The 19,597-nt window shown below is 45.7% G+C and overlaps 1 protein-coding gene and 1 long non-coding RNA gene across 6 annotated transcripts in view; one reads left to right on the top strand and one right to left on the bottom strand.

The window, feature by feature from the left end:
* chd7 (chromodomain helicase DNA binding protein 7) overlaps positions 1–19,597 on the top strand; it is a 48,334-nt gene that overhangs the window by 16,053 nt on the left and 12,684 nt on the right. For 3 of the 5 annotated variants that reach the window (XM_086128338.1, XM_086128340.1, XM_086128339.1), the window contains exons 4-25: positions 1,022–1,467; positions 7,407–7,551; positions 8,097–8,228; positions 8,567–8,632; positions 9,486–9,541; positions 10,000–10,114; positions 10,394–10,477; positions 10,560–10,697; positions 11,627–11,748; positions 12,175–12,418; positions 12,597–12,773; positions 12,923–13,066; positions 13,164–13,262; positions 13,393–13,585; positions 13,699–13,912; positions 14,015–14,210; positions 14,364–14,531; positions 14,726–14,905; positions 15,006–15,116; positions 16,156–16,367; positions 17,418–17,617; positions 18,363–18,522. In XM_086128338.1, the coding sequence (XP_085984464.1) occupies positions 1,022–1,467; positions 7,407–7,551; positions 8,097–8,228; positions 8,567–8,632; positions 9,486–9,541; positions 10,000–10,114; positions 10,394–10,477; positions 10,560–10,697; positions 11,627–11,748; positions 12,175–12,418; positions 12,597–12,773; positions 12,923–13,066; positions 13,164–13,262; positions 13,393–13,585; positions 13,699–13,912; positions 14,015–14,210; positions 14,364–14,531; positions 14,726–14,905; positions 15,006–15,116; positions 16,156–16,367; positions 17,418–17,617; positions 18,363–18,522 (3,602 nt within the window). The remainder of the gene's footprint in view (positions 1–1,021; positions 1,468–7,406; positions 7,552–8,096; positions 8,229–8,566; positions 8,633–9,485; positions 9,542–9,999; positions 10,115–10,393; positions 10,478–10,559; positions 10,698–11,626; positions 11,749–12,174; positions 12,419–12,596; positions 12,774–12,922; positions 13,067–13,163; positions 13,263–13,392; positions 13,586–13,698; positions 13,913–14,014; positions 14,211–14,363; positions 14,532–14,725; positions 14,906–15,005; positions 15,117–16,155; positions 16,368–17,417; positions 17,618–18,362; positions 18,523–19,597) is intronic. The other 2 variants (XM_086128343.1, XM_086128342.1) reach the window with 2 other exon arrangements.
* On the bottom strand, positions 7,432–18,500 carry LOC147194870 (uncharacterized). Its single transcript, XR_015102753.1, has 3 exons — positions 18,415–18,500; positions 7,616–7,707; positions 7,432–7,519 (listed from the first exon to the last, which is right to left on the bottom strand). It is a non-coding gene; the product is annotated as an uncharacterized LOC147194870 (long non-coding RNA).

Raw genomic sequence — 19,597 nt, 5'->3', positions numbered from 1 at the left:
ATTCCACAGATTAACACCTTTGATAGATACACTTCTTTGCTTGATGTTTGTTCTTGTTTTGAGTTTTTTGAATAAGTTGGTACCTCTTAAATCATAGCTGCTTTCTCGAATTTCGAAAAACTTCTGAATGTTTTGGCAGAGCGGGTTATTGTGTGCTTTGTACATTAATTGGGCGATTTTAAAGTCAACCAGGTCATAAAATTTCATCGTATTTAATTTGATAAATAGTGGATTTGTGGGTTCCGTATATTTTGATCTATTAATAATTCGAATTGCTTGTGGCTCAAAATACCCTTTGTTTTTTTTGTTTGTTTTTTGGAAGAACAGTTTTACTAATCAATAACTCTGTAATTTTGAGCAGCGATTACTTTTTTTTTGGATGGTTAATCCTGCAAAAGAAAAACACATAAGCACCCTGCATGATGTTCTTATGGTCGTGGGCATATACTGCAGTCGTCTTGAGATGACGTGATTTGGCACTTGGCCTTCAGTTTGGAAATGGTACCGGGGCTCAATTCAAGCAATGACAGCACCACGCTCACAGTGGGGGTGGGTACCGGACCTCAAAAGAAGAGGCGGTGGCAGCAGCAAACTAGGGTGTGTGCCATTGAGAGGATTTGACCAATTTTTCACAGGTGCAACCCACATACTGTACTTAGTTCAAATCCTCAAATCCATTTCCCATACAAATTTGCCACCATTTAAGTGTGGTTATTGGATTGACTTTGTTGTGCTTCTGGGCAATTCATCGTGTACTGGACCGTTGCAAAGAAATAGAACAAAGCCAATTTTTGTTACTTTTGGTGCCATATGTAGATACTTGGCCGGTTAAGTTGGATTATTATGTTGAAACAGGTTTGATTTGCTTTGCATTCTGGTGACATTACATGCATTGAATCATGGCGAGTTGCTTCTTGATGTCCTGTTTTTGTTTTGTTTTTTTACATAAAGAAACCAATGCAATTGTTTATTTTGGGTAACTCATTTAAGATTAACTGCCATTTCTCTTTGGTCCTTTCAGCATTCCTCGTTGGACCCGTCTGCCGATGCCTCCGTGATAGTTCCCGATAGACCGACTGGCGACGCCAGACATCCTGTCAGCACGGAACGGCCCAATGACCAAGAGACCAAGCCAAAAAAGAAGAAGAAAAAGAAAACAAAAGTAGAAGATGGAGAAGAGGAAAGAAAAAGGAGCATGACAAAAGTAGAGGAAGACATCAAGTCAGGACTTACTTCAACAGGGTGTGAGCAGGATGCCGGCCCAGGAATTGGAGATGGAACTTCCCCAGCTGTTGAGAAGAAAAAACGGAAAAAGAAACCAAAGGATAAGGTTGAGGGCACTGAGGCCAAAGAGCCCAAGACCCCCAAAATGCCTAAAACACCCAAGACCCCCAAGACTCCCAAAGAACCCAAGGAGAAGAAAGTCAAGAACTCCACACCCAAGGCCAAGATGCCCAAAAAGTCCAGGTAGGAACGGCATTACTGCCTTAGTGGTTATTTATGAACGTGGACGCACAAGGACAGGAAAAGTTGGTCCCACATGAATCGTTGACCATTTCATGACACTAATTTGTTTGGAAAGCATCCGAGGAAGTTACTTTTAGAACAACAGATGCCTGGGACTCCATCCTTAAAACAGTTTGACATGTAGGCTTTTCAGTGGTCAACCAGTCCCGGTTTGTGCCGGTTTATGATCAACAGGGTTAAAACCATGATCAGATTTAGTTGATTTTTTTTTTTTTTTTTTGCTGCGGTTTATCGTATGATCGCCACTTGCACAGCAGTCAGTGGGAAAAAAAAGTTAGATTTGCATCTGTAAAATTTGACACATTGCAGAAGCAGAGTGTTATGCAACGGTGTGTGTCCTTCAGTAGACCCCTGCGTGATTGGCCTTTGAACGTCTGGATTCACCTGTTAGGCAATTTTTGGAGGGGGGGGGTGAATCCCCTTGTTTTTCATGGAACATGCGCATTGGTGGTTTGCCCTGATTGCCGCTAGCCTTAATAGATTCCTATCAGCGGCTAGGAACCAGCGCAGCGACATAATGTGAACCATCATCGCCAGAATACTGTGTCCAATAATGCTCAGACAACAACCGCGTGCTTACGAAAACTTAATTCGTCATCGAATAACAATCGCCATTACACTTTACGGCACGTGTGTTTTTACTGTTCTTATAATACGCTAGTTCGTCCTAGCGTATAACGGTGAGAGGTATTTTAAATCATTTCTTTTATTTTTTCGGAGCTTCAGCCTCCCAGCGCCAACGCTTTCTGCTCCCACGACACGAGACGAGGCTAAAAATAGATTAGCATCCGGGCTCACGTGTACACTATAGCAGCACCGAACCATCCGCAGTGTTCTAATTTCGCACGTCCGATCAGTGATGTCATTGACAGTTGGCGCAAATTATAACATTGCATTTGATCATTAATTTTTGCCTAAAATGCAGAATGTCAAGCAAGTTCGACACGCTCGATCAGATCAATGTAAAGTCGAATGGCTACGTACAATTTGTGAATGCTTTATGCTGGAAGCATCACAGGAGGGCATTGAAATGAGTTTAAAACCCAGTCAGTCTTTGGAATGCTGCTGTTTTGTTTTTCGAGATAAACGTGACTCATCAGACACTGACACTCGCACATGCAGTCCAGCGTCTTCACGTGACATGTGCACTTGCCAACTTTTTGCGTCGGAGAACACGTGCAAGAGCGCAGTTGAGAATATTTGTACGGTATGTTAAATTCAAAGGTGGTTTCATTGTGAAGGCGGAAACTTTATTGGACTGAGGAATGCAAAGACAGCCCACCTCTCTCTCTCTCAGCCTTCAGTCCCACTCCCTTCTTTTTCCTCCTTTCTTACGGGCCCGTTTATCCTGAGAAAGAGGGAGGGCCAAAGCTGCAGGCAGGGGTCAGTGCTGGGGGGGAGGTGGGCTTATGCATGCATCGGCCACCGTTGAAGACAGTGGGGGAGGGGACGACCGGGTGAGGGGGGTTTGTGATGAGGCAGGGTAGGTTGCTACCGAGGCGATGAGGGGGCAGGCATTTTTGTATGTGTATCGGGGGGGGGGGGGACCCCCCCCCCCACCTCTCTCTTTGTGGCAGAAAATGGCGTCTAATGATAATGAAGGCCATGCGGCTGATCACTCCACAGCCACAAATCAGTGTGGGCAGAGGAAATGTGGGGGAGGGAAAGTGGAGCGAGTGAGTGAATGATCGAGTGCGTGTGTGTGTGTGCGCGTGCGTGTGCACGTGCGTGTGTGTTGGTAAACTCGCTCTTATCTGTTTTCAGGCTTTCCTCCATTTTGAGTGGCGGCCAGCAGCTCCCAGGTTAATTTAGCATAATAATGGCTGCCGGCCACTCACTGCTACTCTAAAATGGTGAACCAACACCACCCAACCATCATTCTTTGATTCATCTTTTGAGCCAGTCAATTTTACTGTCACCTTTATCTCTTCTCCTTTCTCCTTATGTTTCCACGCTCCTATTACAGAGAGCGCCTTCCCTCAATATCATATCATTGTTTCATTGAATGGATTTTAAAAAAGTTGGACAGTTTTGCTATCAACAGAGGTGGGCAATTTACAACATTTTGCCAGTTCGCCATTCATCACCCGTCATCGCTCACCATTTTTTTTCAAGCCGAACCAAACTGTTATTGTGAGTCTCATGTTATTTTCACTGTGCTTCGCTCATCACTTCTCTTGGTGTATTTCGGTCCGCCAGTCCATTAATTAATCAGCCATCCATTTCCCAATCCCTTTATCCTCACGGGGTCTCGGGCGTGCTGGAGCCGACCCCAGCTGTCTTCGGACAGTCGGCCAAACACAGGGCATACATCGTCGAACCACCATTCGCCCTCACAATTACGGCTATGGACAATTTAGAGCAGAGGTCCCCAACCTTTTTGACCCACCAAATGACTGTCCGCGGCCCGGCGGTTGTGGACCCCTGATTTAGAGCGTTCAACCGATCAGCCGTGGATGTCTTTGGAATGTGGGAGGAAACCGGAATACCCGGAGAAAATTCATGTAGGCATGGGAAGAACATGCACACTTCATGCAGGAAGGCCGAGGCCTGGAATCAAACCCTGCACCTCTGCACTGTGCGGCCGACGCGGTAGCCAGTCTTACTCTGTGCCGCTGCATTTATCGTCAATTAGTTTTCATTTAAATGTTAAAATGGCTTAATGGAAGCAACCCTGCTTGTATTCAGCCCCGCGAACAAACACATGAGACAGGCAAGCCGTGTTTCAGTCGGTTGTCGGCCCCAATGATCCGCACTCATGTCACACTAGGGTGTCATGGCACCCTGGTTGGGAATCACTCATCTACACAATTCAGGTTTGTCGATCAATGTATTGTTATAAGAAATAAATCACAGTAACTTAACTTTTACAACCAATATTGTGACTCTTATCCTGGAAAATTCAACTGTGGGTGCTTCTAGCCTCTTGTTGCAAACTGACAGAGAATCTGGTGTTTTACTTTGCCAAGTCAGCTCACTTCGCTCCTTTGACCTTCTCTCTCCATCCTGTTCGCTCGCACCGCCACTCTGTCTACTTGTCTCAGGAAGTGCAACTATAAATAACCCAGCTCTAAGCTGCCACGCCCTTCCCTCTCTGTGTACATGTGTGTGCGTGCACATGTGTGCGCGGTGGGGATTTTGTTTGTGATATACCCACCCGAACACACATTCTGGCACTTTGGTGTGTGTGTGTGTGTGTGTGTGTGTGTGTGTGTGTGTGTGTGTGTGTGTGTGTGTGTGTGTGTGTGTGTGTGTGTGTGTGTGTGTGTGTGTGTGTGTCGATCTATCTATCTATCTTTGCATCTATAGACAGAGAGAGATGTGTGTGTATGTCCATGGATGGACGTGTGTCCACCCCTCCCAATAACTCTTGTGTCCAGCCCCACATTTTACTACAATTCCGGGCAGGCCTTCATTCCCCTCCCCTAATTTGCAAGGACAATTTTGGCTTTATGCACTGCACTCCTGAGATGGTCAGGATTGGTGAATGCTGTCAGCACATGGATGTTCATGGAGATGATAGTGTCAGAAGGGCGGAAAGACGTGGCGTTGTTATTGATTTGTCACAGAAGTACAAAACCTGGGACTGGGCCATTGATCGAAATTTAACTGATTTCGTATTTGGCTCATCACGTTAAGAAAAACAGTGCGGCCAACTACTACGGATTGTCCTTATTTTGCTGCACAAGTCGCCGAATTCTGCCTCGTTACACCCTTACCACTGATTGCTGTGGATATTAAAAAATAATAATAATAATAATCGTAATCGGTCACATTGGTCAAACAGGTTAAGGACAAGCAAAAATACTAAATAGTTTGAAAACGCCTCACAGTCCTTCTGTCGGTGGTCCGAGTGACGTGGCGCTCACTCATGAGCGGTCCGAGTTTGCAGATGAGTATGCCAAAAGCTAATGACTTGAGGCTTACTTCCAATCCCCAATCTGGCTAACAAGGGCGGCAAAACAAAGGTGTCAAAATCTATTTCATTGCTTTTAAATTGCCTGCTTTTTTTTCCCATTCATTTCAAACATTGGTATTCAGTAGTACAACAAAAATAGACCAATATAAAATAACTACTAAAAATGGAGCCCTCTGGAATAATGAAAACACCTTCAAATGTAAACGTTATGATCAACATCATTGTAGGTGGATGTATAGTTATAGGTTCGGTATGCGTTGACACTTAGAAAAATCTGTCATCTTAATGTGTGATAAATGGCAAAGGCACAACCAACCTCCATCACTTGCCAATCGTACAACAGAATAAGTCATGGTTCCCTGCGAATACATCAGCTTTGTGTTCAAGCTATCATTTCACACGAAGTACATTTGTGACGAAACGAAACAAGATCATAATTTTAGTATGTAAACTTTTTATTTCTGTTTGGGTGAAAGGTATTTCTTTCTGGCAAATGCGTTCTTCTGATTAGCAGACGAACACTTGGGCGCCCGGGCTCACAAAACATGTATTTGCATTTTAAGCGGGAAGCCAAGAGCGCAAGACATTTTCGCGGAAGACCAAATGTGATTGGGTGATGTCTGAGGAAGTTGGGGAAGCGAGACCGCGGAGGAGGGCGAAAGGGAAGCAGCCAAGTTGAGAAGTGCATGCGTGTGCCTGGAGTGTGTGGCCAGATGGCTCCAGCGTGTGGCAACCAGCCAGAGGAACAGGTGCAGGTCACATGACCAGCCGTTACCACGGAGATGGTTATTGCTCTTGGCGTGGGGATGAAAGGAGAAGGGCCCCAGGGACAGCAAGGGAGTGAGTGAGCTAGCAAGCGGGAGGGCCTCGTGGAGGGATGTACGGAAGGAGGGAGAGAGAGAGATGCACCTCCATGCTGTGATGCAGAAGGGCAGGCTGGGAGATACAGTATGTCATCTGAATTCGCTTGGATGATGAAACTCGGTGCGTGCATTTCTCTTGGCGCCCGGTTCTGATTTCAAGTCTTTATACCGCAGGTCTTGACGTAAAATGCAAAAATGTGACACTCGACTTGCTTTCCACAGACTCCATGTCATTCAAGATCATATAGCTGTACGTAAACAGTTTAAATTTCGTTTCGTTTACTCCTGGAATCCGTGTGTGGTCTACGCACGTATCGTACACGCGTTCAATTGCAATCAGGTGAAGCCTATCAGGGCGGATACGTTGTGGTCACCATGCCAGTCTATTTTAACTTATTTTTGCAACCGTTTAGTTGAACTGTGATGCCTCCTGGCCAAGAGCTGACGTTTCTGAGATTTGACCGATTGGTGGAACGACAGTCACGTGCTTTCCGGTGGACATATGTCAAGTTTCTTTTGCAGTTCTCAATCGTATTGAGGAAAAGTTCCAATGGGCACCGAAGCCAATTTGCTTTTGTATTCTTTCGTCCCTCTTCTGCGACAACTGATTTGGAATGTGGGCAGTGCTGCTTGCGCACGTGCCGAAGTGCATGGTACATGAGTGTCCTCTGGACTTGCTGTATAGTGTGTGTACACCACACACACACACAGCTCCTCTTTCTTTCCATGCCAGAGATTAGAGGAAGTATGAGAGCCTCTCAACCTCACCCCTCCCTTTCTTTCTCTCTCTCTCTCTGGGCCCTTGTGTGCTTCCTCTCTGCTTGCATCTCTCCATCTTGCTCCCTCCACCCCCCCTGTGGTCTTTCATCATATTAACCCCCTGTGTTCCAAAGCCTGAGGCACACTAATGATTTCTAAATGGGTAAATCAAACATGGCGACTGCCCTGGGACAGGCATACGTGCGCTCGCGCGCGCACACACACACACATGCCTTGGCGAAAGGCCAAAGACTGACAAACGAGCAAATGTAATTTGTATAATTTTTTTCAAGAAATGTTTATTTTTTTGTTGTTGTTGTCTTCCAATATCCCTGGAGCAGTAAGAAGGCGGATTCCGAAGATGGCGCCGTTGCTGCCAAGAAGGATTCCAAGAGGAAGCGACAGTCATCGGTCAGCGAAGACGTGGAGGTGAAGTCTCTGCCTGCCTCGCCTACAGAGGAGGAGGATGAGGATGGTGTGCAGGTACAGAAGTCCTTGAAAACATTTAGGGTAGCGTTCACCCGGCACAAATCAAACGTAAACAAACCTCGTTGACAACCATTGCAGCTTGTCCTTAAGCTGAAGTTGACATGCGCCTCCATTTTATCCCCAGATTGTGTGGGAGACAATTAGAAGGGCCTGGCGAGCATTTAAAAAAAAAACATTTAAACAGAAGTATGTTTATAAACAGCTGACAATCCTGATTTGCCTGTTGAGTGCGTGAAGTCATTTGTCACCCTGACAGCACTAACCGCGTGGTATTTTATTGATTTATTTTGTTGTTGTTGCGGGGTTTTTTTTGGGGGGGGGGGTCAAATGGACCTTGTGGAACAGAATTCCGAATAGTCTCAAGTCTTGTTTGCCGTGCATGATGTACAGACGCTCTGACTGTCCCTCTCTGATCAAAGACCCTACAATGTCCCGCAACTGTTGACTGTCACTCAAACTGTATAAAGTTCAAGTGGGTAGGATGGTTAACGAGGCATTCCGAAGGAAACGCTTCACACCTCTCATTTTCTTCACATCAGAAGCGGCGCTCCAGCCGACAAGTGAAGAGGAAGCGTTATACAGAGGACCTGGAGTTCCGAATTTCGGAAGATGACGACAGCGGAGACGATTCACCCACACCAAAGTCCCCATCGTCATCAACACAGCTGCAGGTAGTCTGGGTGTAGCTGTAAAGTTTTTGTGCAACTGCAGTCATGTGATATTGAATGATATCTAACGGGGATTTCCCAAACACATCTTGAGTCCTGGTCAGATTCCTCTGCAATGCATTTAAAAAAAAAAAAGCATGTTTACAAATGGTCTCAAATTTACTATAGAAATATACATGGTACATAAATGTGTCATTTTTGCCTACATCCCCAATCGGATGAAAACCGCGTGATCGGATCAGGACATCCCGAATGTCTAAACTTGTCAGGCTTGTCTATCCCTACTTCATGTTGTACGTCAAACATGGCTTGATTGGGTCACACTTATTTTTGGGTTCTAGGACGTAGTTGAAGCTGATGGGCCAGTTGTGGAGAAGATCATGGGTGTGCGTACTACCAAGAAACAGGTGAGCTAGATCCAAACACATGCACGCACCACGCCCATAACAATGCATCAATTACACAGAAAGTTACTGGTTCAAATTTTCAAGAATTGCGCAAATGGAAATGCTCGAAGCGTGGGGGGCTAAAATTTGCTGCTAACATATTTGGGTGTCTTGCCACTCAAGTCCACTCTCTCCCGCACACATTCCTGATCTTTCTTGTCCTCTTTCTCTCTTGTTCTTTCTTTCTGTCTGTCTTATTTTTTTTCTCTCTTTTCCTTTCTCTCTCTCTCTCGCTCTCTCTCTCCCACACACACACACACACACACCCCATTCAGATTTGACCCCAGGCTTGGCGTACAGCCAAAACCACAACACGAGAGCAGCGCCAGACACCAAGCTAGCATTTCCTCAGGCTGTGTGTGAGTGTGATTGATGATTCATGGCATAACCGTAGTAGTGGTAGCAGCAGCGTGGCGGAGCGTGTGCGTGCGTTTGTGTTAAATAAGTAATGGATAATGAAAGAGCAGCAGTTTCTTTCAAGGATTTGTGTCTTCTTTCAAGCGCACGGAACCTGAATGGAAACAAATGTGCTTTGACTCGTATTTAAACCACCTTGCTGTTGACCTTTTGTGTGCGCTACCCCCGTGCGATTCCTCTTGAAGTCACAAGTTTTCTGAACTTGTGGCGGTTGAACTTTATTCGACAACTGACTAAAATGACAAGTGACACAAAGGCAATACGGAAGCCAGTTTGCGCTTGTCCAGCCGAATTGCATTCATGTTGTCAAGCTTCCAGTGTTCTGAAATACACTCCGCCCGTTCATCGGTATTTTCTAGTAACAAGCCTGTCTTTTATTTTTTCCCTCTCCTTTCAGCTGGAGTCACTGGAGGAAGCGGAGGTTGAGGAGTTCTACGTCAAGTTCAAGGGCTTGTGAGTGGCGCACTTGGCATTTTTCTTCTTCTCCAGGAGTGAGACCCACTTTTCTGACGTGCTCTTTCTCACTGCTGTGTCCAGCTCATACAGTACACGCTTTTTAAATTTCTCAGTCGTTCCAGTTATATTTGTAGTGCTCGACCCAAGTCTTTTAAGGAAAATGTTATTGTATTTATTCAGTATTTGACATGATCAGCGCCTTCATGTAAATGTGAAGTCATTAATTACTAATAGTAACTAGGCCTGTCACGAACAAATCGGCCTACAATCGATTGATATTTTCCCCCTACCCCCATTGATTGCTCGGGTAATCACCCTTGCGTCGTTTTAAGGCAATTTGGCCGGAGAGAAACCCATATCTCACCCCTATTGTCCCCCTCTCCAAAATAATTTGTAAATGATAAGCATTCCTTGTTTCTGCCATTAAAATGGTTATTTCTCCCCTTTTTTTCCAGTTCTTACCTCCATTGTCGTTGGGCAGAGTTAGAGGAACTGGAGAAAGACAAGAGAATACAGCAGAAGGTCAAAAGGTTTAAGGCCAAACAACTACTCAACACGTTTATCACAGAGGTAAGACTTGATTCAGACAATCAGCCCCTCAATTGACCCTTCACACATAATTAGAACAATTATTAACCACTGCATAGGGTTCCATCGGCAACTTCTGATGGGCATCAGAATTTCTTTTGTCCTCGTTTGATAGACGCTCTTGTGTTTCCTGTGCAACAGTTATGTTTACCCTTATACAGACAGGTATTTATTGTCTAGTTTAATTTTGGCCCCTTCCCAATTCAGGCTGTAACTGCAACACAACTTCCAACGATAAACTCATTCTTGGTTTCTGTCCAGATGGATGATGAGCCTTTCAACCCTGACTATGTGGAGGTGGATCGCGTCTTGGACATTTCAGAGAGCACAGACGAAAACGGAGAGGTACCTTGATCTCCCCTTTATTTTATACAGGTTTGCAGCTCTCTTATGCACATGCTCTCCCATGTTGTGCAAATGTTTTCAGCAGGTGACCTTATATTTGGTGAAATGGTGTAGTCTACCCTACGAAGACTCCACTTGGGAACTAAAGGCAGATATCGACCAGTCAAAGATAGAGGAATATGACCGCATTGCTGCACGCACTCCCAACACTAACAAAGTGGTAAGTATCCTCTACTCTATTAGGAAGTCACCAGATGAAATCACTGTGGTGTTGTGCATTTACATCTGTAGGCAGGCAAGGACGCATGCATATATAACACACACACACACACACACACACACACAACACTCCGTCACCAAGGCTCCTCCCAGAATGATGCCAGTGTTTGTGTGGGTTGGCCTGCCGCCTGCTCCTTCCTTCCTTTAGATTTACAGCCCCTTAACTGCTCTCCACGGGGCCACGTTCTTGTGGTCTTGCGCACGCACACACACACACACATACACGCCCCGTACTTGTGGCCAGGCCAAACCACTAACAGTGTGTTTAATGCTGAACAGAAGCAGCTGTCTAGTTGTGGTCTTTCTGTCACTTATTCCTCAACTTGTGTCCATCCCTTGTAGCTACTGCCTATTGCTTCTTCTAAAGCACTTTTGTTGCAATGCTGCAGAATGAAGTTGCAAAAAAAGATGGATCTAGGAATGCAGCAAAAATTCGGCCACTCCAAATTGCATTTTCAGTTTTGGTCCAGAACACTTGTCACTGAAATGACACAGGCAAAACAGGATGTTGTGATGATGCAACCACGCCCTGACGTGACGCCCTGACGAACTGAGCAAAGGTGGTGCCTCGACTTGAGGGGAAATGAGCACGCAGCCGAAATTTCCCTGCAGCCATTGGCCTGGGAGGAGAGTACTGCCTGGCCACTTAGGACTGCTTCTCTGGCGGCCCTGAAAGCATGCGCATCACTCAGGAGGAACCTCCGAGCTTCCACAAAGAAATGATACCCGATTGGGACTGACTATTTAGGCATAGGTGATATTTGGGGTCAAGTTGGGAGCCGTTTCAGCAGCGCAGCAGCAGTTTGAGGCAATTTGATTGATGTAAAGTACATTATGAATAAAGTATTTTATTCCTCTTCCGATGTTTAGGATCGGCCTTTGGCTGCTGAATGGAAAAAATTGGAAGGGTCAAGGGAATACAGGAACAGCAACGCACTCAGGGAATACCAACTAGAAGGTCTCAACTGGCTAACCTTCAACTGGTACAACTCGTAAGTAAATGTAACTGAACTTTTTTTGTTTGTCTTTTGCTAATAACTAAATTTAAGGACTAACCAAGTGTGAAATTGATACAGTTCAGTAGTGCATCAGTCCCTCATCACTCATGTGGTTAGCCACAAATATGGTTTAGATTTTTTTTTTTTAAAGCCTTTTACCCTTCTATACTAAGTGTGAATCAAACCCAGAAATGACTGGTCATCATCATTGACCAGAATTTAATGGTGTGCAATAGTTTGAGTTAAAATCGCTTCATAAAATACCTTTGACAAGCTTGTCTGAGTTGCTTGCTCGTCTTCCATGACTTGCTTGCAGCTGCATTTAGCCGCTTAGTGCGAAATGTGCTTGAATAAATGTGGATGACAAAGTCTTTTCTGTTCATAAGGCCGTTGACCAAGTCCTCCCCCTGTCCTTCACAGGCGTAACTGTATACTGGCTGACGAGATGGGTCTTGGAAAAACGATCCAGTCCATAACATTCCTCTACGAAATTTACATGAAGGGCATTCAGGGGCCATTCTTGGTTATTGCCCCGCTTTCTACAATTCCCAACTGGGAGAGAGAGTTCAGGACATGGACTGAGCTTAATGCTGTTGTCTACCATGGCAGCCAGGCTAGCCGCAGAACCATCCAGGCCTATGAGATGTACTTCAGAGATTCACAGGTAACTGAACTTAGACATGTCTTTTCAAAGCTTCTTTAAGATATATTATTCCCTCTAAGCGATATCGATTGATCGGTCAGATGTGGTTATGTAGTTTTTAAACATCACTGATGGGAACGCCCGGATATCGTAATCAATCACTCCATCTCTGTTTGCCTGTTCCTCTTGCCTTTCCAAGGGTAAAATAATAAAGGGGGCGTATCGGTTTGACGCTGTTATAACCACCTTTGAGATGATTCTGGCCGACTGTCCAGAGCTTCGTGGCATCCCGTGGCGCTGTGTGGTCATAGATGAAGCCCACCGCCTGAAAAACCGAAACTGCAAACTACTAGAAGGACTCAAGATGATGGACATGGTGAGCATCGGCGCGGTTCTTTGCGATTTGGGTGGCTCTGCTTAAAAGGGTCTCTTTATTTTTCCATGTTTTTACTCGTATGATTTTTATTGGTTGTACTTTATTGTCCACCCACTGAATTTCTTGTGGCTTGCCGCTCTCTCATTCAGGAACACAAAGTTTTGTTGACAGGGACTCCGCTTCAAAACACGGTGGAGGAGCTTTTTAGCTTACTCAACTTTCTGGAACCAGAACGTTTCCCGTCCGAACAAACATTCATGACTGAATTTGGAGACCTAAAGACTGAAGAGCAGGTAGGAAAGTCACCTGGGGGTTGCACACTTTTCTTGAAAATCCAGATTCGGTGTTGAGTCCGAGCATAAAAGGCTAAACGCTCTGTCTGTACCACAGGTTCAGAATCTCCAGGGCATTCTGAAACCCATGATGTTGAGAAGACTAAAGGAGGATGTTGAAAAGAACCTGGCTCCTAAGGAGGAGACCATCATTGAGGTGATGCTCGGGCTTCATCAATGATCGGAGAGTCGTCTGTTTTGTTTATGCTGCTGAAATGCAATAGTAGGAGCATTTTGTTGAAATCATCCTATGGGCAAGTGAGCACATATTCATCTCTTTCTGCTAGGTGGAGCTCACCAACATCCAGAAGAAATACTATCGAGCAATTCTGGAGAAGAACTTCTCCTTCTTGTCAAAAGGAGGTGCAGGAGGAGGGGGAGGAGCAGGTGGCGGAGGAGGAGGAGGCGGAGGTGTTCCCAACCTCCTCAACACCATGATGGAGCTAAGGAAATGCTGTAACCATCCCTATCTCATTAACGGTATGCATTCGAAGCCCTTAGATAAATATGACGCAGCAAAGCAGGTGTTCCGGTTGATCATTTATGGGGGTTTTTTGGGGTTTTTTTTTTTTTTTTTTTGTCTTCAAACGCAGGAGCGGAGGAGAAGATCATTGAGGAGTTTAGGGACTCCCACAGTAGAACAGACATGCCTGATATGCCCCTACAAGCGATGGTCCATGCTGCTGGCAAGCTGGTGCTCATTGACAAACTTCTACCTAAACTGAAGGCCGGTGGTCACAGAGTCCTGGTTTTCAGTCAGATGGTCCGGTGCCTGGACATTTTGGAGGATTATCTCATCCAGAAACGGTGAGAAGGATTGTCGTTTTTCGGGGGGGTTCCAGAGCTCTCTGCTCCAGCAACTTGTCGCCGGCATCATTATTAACACGTGGGGTCCATTTTGGTGTCCAGTTACCCCTATGAGCGCATTGACGGCAGAGTTCGCGGTAATCTGCGGCAGGCGGCCATAGACCGCTTCTCCAGACCGGATTCTGACCGTTTTGTCTTCCTGCTGTGTACGAGAGCCGGCGGACTTGGCATTAACCTGACCGCAGCGGATACTTGCATTATCTTTGATTCTGACTGGAACCCTCAGAATGACCTGCAGGTATGAATTAAGTGGAGGGACCCTATCATTCACTTGGATTTATTTATTTGTTTATTTTTCGCTTTGCCTAATCATCCGTAGTCTCTCGCCTTAGAATTGGACTCCCAAAATGTGGTATCCTGTGACGTGCTTTTGACAACCTTCCTTTTTCAGGCCCAGGCAAGATGTCATCGTATCGGCCAGTCCAAAGCTGTAAAAATCTATCGGCTAATCACCAGAAACAGTTACGAGAGGGAGATGTTTGATAAGGCCAGTCTGAAGCTGGGTCTTGACAAGGCTGTCCTGCAGAGCATGAGTGGGCGTGAGAATGCCAACAGCGGGGTAAGATGCGCACCCAGTAACATGCTGAAGGAGCTCGGATGAGTGTGTTACGCACATCCAATCTGCTCCTTATTGTTCGCTCCCTGGTTAACTTGAGAGGACATTCCTCAACCCGCACGGCACCATTTTCTCAGTAACGCTGTCGCAGCACGCATAATTTGTTGTGCACTCACCCGCTTCTATTTTTTGCCCAGGTTCAGCAATTGTCCAAGAAAGAAATCGAAGACCTGCTGAGAAAGGGAGCGTATGGTGCTCTAATGGATGAGGAGGATGAAGGCTCCAAATTCTGTGAGGAAGACATTGACCAGATCCTTCAGAGGCGGACCCACACCATAACCATAGAGTCGGAGGGCAAAGGCTCTACTTTCGCCAAGGTGAGGACTTTACTCATCCAAAGATGTAGACAAGTTTGTACGCAACCGTAAATGTCTGCTTCATGATTGTCACCGGTTAACTTTTCTTCCATCTCAATAGGCCAGTTTTGTTGCTCCCGGTAACAGAACCGACATTTCTCTGGAAGATCCCGACTTTTGGCAGAAATGGGCCAAGAAGGCGGAACTGGACCTGGATGCCATCAATGGAAGGGTATAACATATACTTTATATTTTCATTTTTTTAATTATCTGTTTCCCATGTTCCTGTTGTGAGTGCGCTAGTGTGTGTCCTGGTGTGTTTCAGATCAAGAGCTTAAGCTGCTTAGCTGTACTTAACAAATGGCAGATGCCAAGAGGGTTCACAGATATCACTCAGGCTTTTGCTCACACACACCCAAAAAAATGCTCAGCCATCACTTTCGTAAACACACACTCAAACACAATAATTGGCTGCCAAATATTCTGGCTATCATGACATCTTCGCGCCATGAAATTGTGTTCCCTGACTTGTGGCTCCTGGTATATGTTTTATGCGGTCCCCTGTTGCCTCTTTTTGAGAAGCTTCCGTCGGAATATTTAATCCAGCTCGGAGAGCATGAATATGCTCCGTTTAGGCTGCTCCCCTGGGATTTTACATTGTGTGATGTTCAAATGGAAATGTCTGTAGCCCTCTGTGATAATGGTTGTGGTAACTACCACCCAGCTTGCGCGTATTCGTGATTGTAAGCAGCAGGCATTTAAATTAATTCAACAAAGTGTAATTCATTAGACAACATAATTGTTGGCAGTTATGTGAGCTGACAGGCGGTTTTCTCTCCATCAGCACTGAACACAGGGGGACAATATCCAATTATCCTAATTTGGTACACAACAGGTCATGTTTAATAGGGTGTCTCTTAGAAGTCAGAAATTGTGACAAATTAACATTAGAAGCCAAAGAAGCTTCATATCGGGTGGACTTCGGGCCGTCTGGACTCCAAGATTGGTTCCGAGTTGATATTGAAACGAAATTCACAGGCCATTGAATCGATGGCAATTGGACATTCCGGTATACTTCAAACCTGGTAATGCCCCTGAGACAAAGGCTGTTACACACCCCAAAGACCAGGCACGCCATACCCAGAAAAGCAATCTGGTATATGCGGTCAAGTGCACAGAAGCCATATGCTGTATCGGCGAAAACAACAAAGGAAGGATGCATTCCCTCAAATTGCACCATTATTATTTCCTTTTTGTTTTTGTTGACCTAGAACACGCTGGTGATTGACACGCCAAGAGTAAGAAAGCAGACGCGTCACTATAGCAGCGTGAAAGAGGACGAGATGATGGAGTTCTCAGAGCTGGAGAGTGAAGAGGATGAACCCAGCAGACCGTTGTCCAAACCACGACGACCGCAAGACAAAGTCCAGGGCTATCCTCGATCGGAGTGCTTCAGGGTGGAGAAGAACCTGCTCGTCTACGGGTTTGTTCAACGCTCACAGCAAATGTCGAGGTTTACCGCATGACAATTGAAAATGGACAATTAGATTGGAGTGTGGAGTAAATCATCCATAGCACAGGTGTCAAACTCAACGCCCGGGGCCAGATCCGCCCCGCCACATCATTTCATGTGGCCCGCAAATCATGTGCCTCAGCAAGAGGTTTACATATTTTGTGGGAGGAGTGGGAGTCGTTCTGAACGGGAGTGAAATGTCACAATTTTTATTTATTTATTTATTTATTTTGCATGATATCCCGTAACAGCCTTGATGTTCTGCGGTAACACAATGGTGGAGAACGCACGTGAGCAAACTGTCGCGCTTGCAGATAGATGGCCGTTATACAGGGAGAATGTCCATTTTCATGGCTGACTTGGCGTGACTATGCGTGCAAGAGCGAACAGTGGCGCTAGTGAGATGCCGACATTGTTATTGTTCCAGTCTAGCCTTGCGGCCTGAGGCTGTAGGACAGAAAAACACGGTGTCTTTCTTGGGTCTGTCCTGCTCGTGCATGCTTGTCGCCTTTTCCTGTCATTCATGTCAGTCCCGCTCACTTGTCCACAATCCTAACCAGTCTTGAATTAGAGTAAGGTCAGCTCACATGGTTCAGTAAACACTAAAATGCAACGTGGAGGTCCCCCCCCCCCCCCTAGAACTGGAGAGTGTGAAAGACTGCCCTACATATTCTTTAGGTTTAGCTGCTGTTTGGAGGCAGTCTGAATCACACACTCAAAAGTGAGTCTGATTGTCCTTGGTGGATTTGCAAGTGAAAGTGGAGTGTGAGCATGTCTCTGAGCTGTTAGACACCATGATAGGGGCGTTCATGAGAGATTGAGTTCGCATTATTCACCAAGAGAGCTTTTTGAACAACTTGAATGTTGCAAGGATTATTTTGGCATGAATATAAAATGTAATGGTGGACAGTATCCATTTGCTTAAAATGAAGTCGGTGGCGAATATGGTACGGTTTTATATAGTTCAATCTGTGCATGTATTAAATGATGAAAGGTGAATCACTTTTGTCTCTTATAAAGTTGGGGCAGATGGAGTGACATCCTGGCTCACGGCCGCTTCAAGCGCCCCCTGAAGGAGGCTGATGTGGAGACAATCTGCCGAGCGCTTCTTGCATACTGTCTGTTGCATTACCGTGGCGATGAGAACATCAAAAGCTTTATATGGGATCTGATCACCCCAAGTGAAGATGGAACGACCAAGACATTGAGCAACCACTCCGGTAACTACACACACACCGGCGTACAAATCAGCATGTTATGTATTGCGCTTGCTGTATTATACCTGCGCACTTACCTTCTATTCGGGATCAAACAAACAAATCTCCGCCTCCTCTTGGCCCCCCCACACACTTAAAGGCAATCTTGCTGTTTTTGTTCTGATTTTGCTATAAGATTAGCTTGAATTCTAACATCTGTTAAGAGTAAATTTGTCCTCATTATTGGGTCCAGAAAGAGTCTGGGCCAAAAATAGAAAACAATAATCGCTTTCAATATTCATGACCCAAAAGCCAACCTCTCTGACAGCCATTTCACTCCCTGGACTCTGACGGGAATGGACTGTAGCGCCCTGACTGACAAAGCAAGCAAGCAGCGCAAAATTTAAAAAAAATTGTCCTATGCACTGATTTTTCTTGCCCTCTTACAATGCACCCACCTCCGATCCTCATTGTGAGATCGATGGCGGACCCAAAACCTTTAGAACCCGTTGGCTGCTGTCGCTACCCTATTTTTGCTCCACATCGTCTTCCTCGTGTTTTTGTAAGCAGTTTGGATGAACTGGCTTAAATTGCGAAATACAGCGTAGACATACTATTTTGTGTCCAGTCACAATTAAACACTCCAACTTAAATGGTATCGCTTTTCTTTTCAACGATAATGAAGCTTATGAAACTAAAGAGGTTTCCCCCGCACACTTGCCGCCCGCACGCAACCCTTAGCCCCTTTCCACTTCCCCCTTTTCTTCAGGTCTGTCAACACCAGTGCCTCGAGGCAGAAAGGGCAAAAAAGGGAAACTCACCGCCCCGGCCCCACAGACTCCAAGAGCGGATTGGCTGGCCAGCTGTAATCCTGACCATCTACTGCAAGAGGATAGCTACAAGCGACACTTGAAGCATCACTGTAACAAGTATGTGACTCTCACTGTGAACACGCTGCCCCTCAAGAGTTGGTGGTGGTGATTGCATGGCCGGGTTAAAATGTAGCTTCTGTCATTAGCTGCTGAACCGGTGACGTTTTAAAACGGGACGGGGTATTAGCCGAGCTTCGTGTCTCCAGTATCCACCTGCCTGTTATTCCAGTTTTCAGAAACGTGTGTCACATCTGATAGCGGAGGGGCGGGCTGCAACACCGCTTTTTAAATTCCTGCAATGGAAAAGGCATTTTGACCATGTGAAACTCTTTGTGACCATTTGTCAAACGGCCGGGCTTCTTTTGACAGACGTACAGTACTTTATCTGTGCCTCTGTTGTAAAAGAGTTGTCTTTTCCATACCTTCTCTGGCTCACTATATCAAGGAACTTGTTTGGACGTGTGCATGTGCGTTCCGTACGAAGGTCTCTGCGAAAGTACACACATGCGCACCTACGTATACCCACATGGCCATGTGCCAGGCAAGGCAGGCAAACCTGTTGGAAGTCGGTGAAAGGTGTACTCGCATACACCCACAGATATATGCATACATGTGCGCGCGCGCATACACACACGCGCGCACTTGGGGGTGATTATGTGGTGCCATCTGCTAGGCTGGAGCAAAGTGTTGTGTGGCTAATCAGGCCTGGCACATTGATGGATGAGCAGCGAGAGGCTGCCAGCAAACACGCGCACACACACACACACACGTGTGTGTGCTGCTACTTGTGATGCCATTGGTGCGCACACTCGCTCTGCAGAATTAGTATCAAGTTACTTCCTTTATGCCCTTCCCCCACAGTGCTGCAACTTTGTGTTCCCTCCTGTCCTCTATGTTCATTTTTCCCTCTGCTCCCTGCCACTATAGCTCTACTCTTAGCAGTGTCACAAGGTAGCTATGAATCACTCAATTATACAATGGCGATATTTGGCCCGTTCTGTCAAATAATATATTACGACGGGTGAACGGCTACACCCACTGTATAAAACGAATCTTGCTCTGATTAAATTGTACATTAATGTGGAGCAAATGAATACCATCCATCCATCCATCATCATTCAGCAAAGCCTAA

Source organism: Hippocampus guttulatus, chromosome 14, assembly GCF_054856545.1.
Source record: "Hippocampus guttulatus isolate MCC_2025c chromosome 14, RoL_Hgut_1.0, whole genome shotgun sequence".
Taxonomy (NCBI): Eukaryota; Metazoa; Chordata; class Actinopteri; order Syngnathiformes; family Syngnathidae; genus Hippocampus; species Hippocampus guttulatus.
This window is presented reverse-complemented; position numbering and strand designations above follow the sequence as displayed.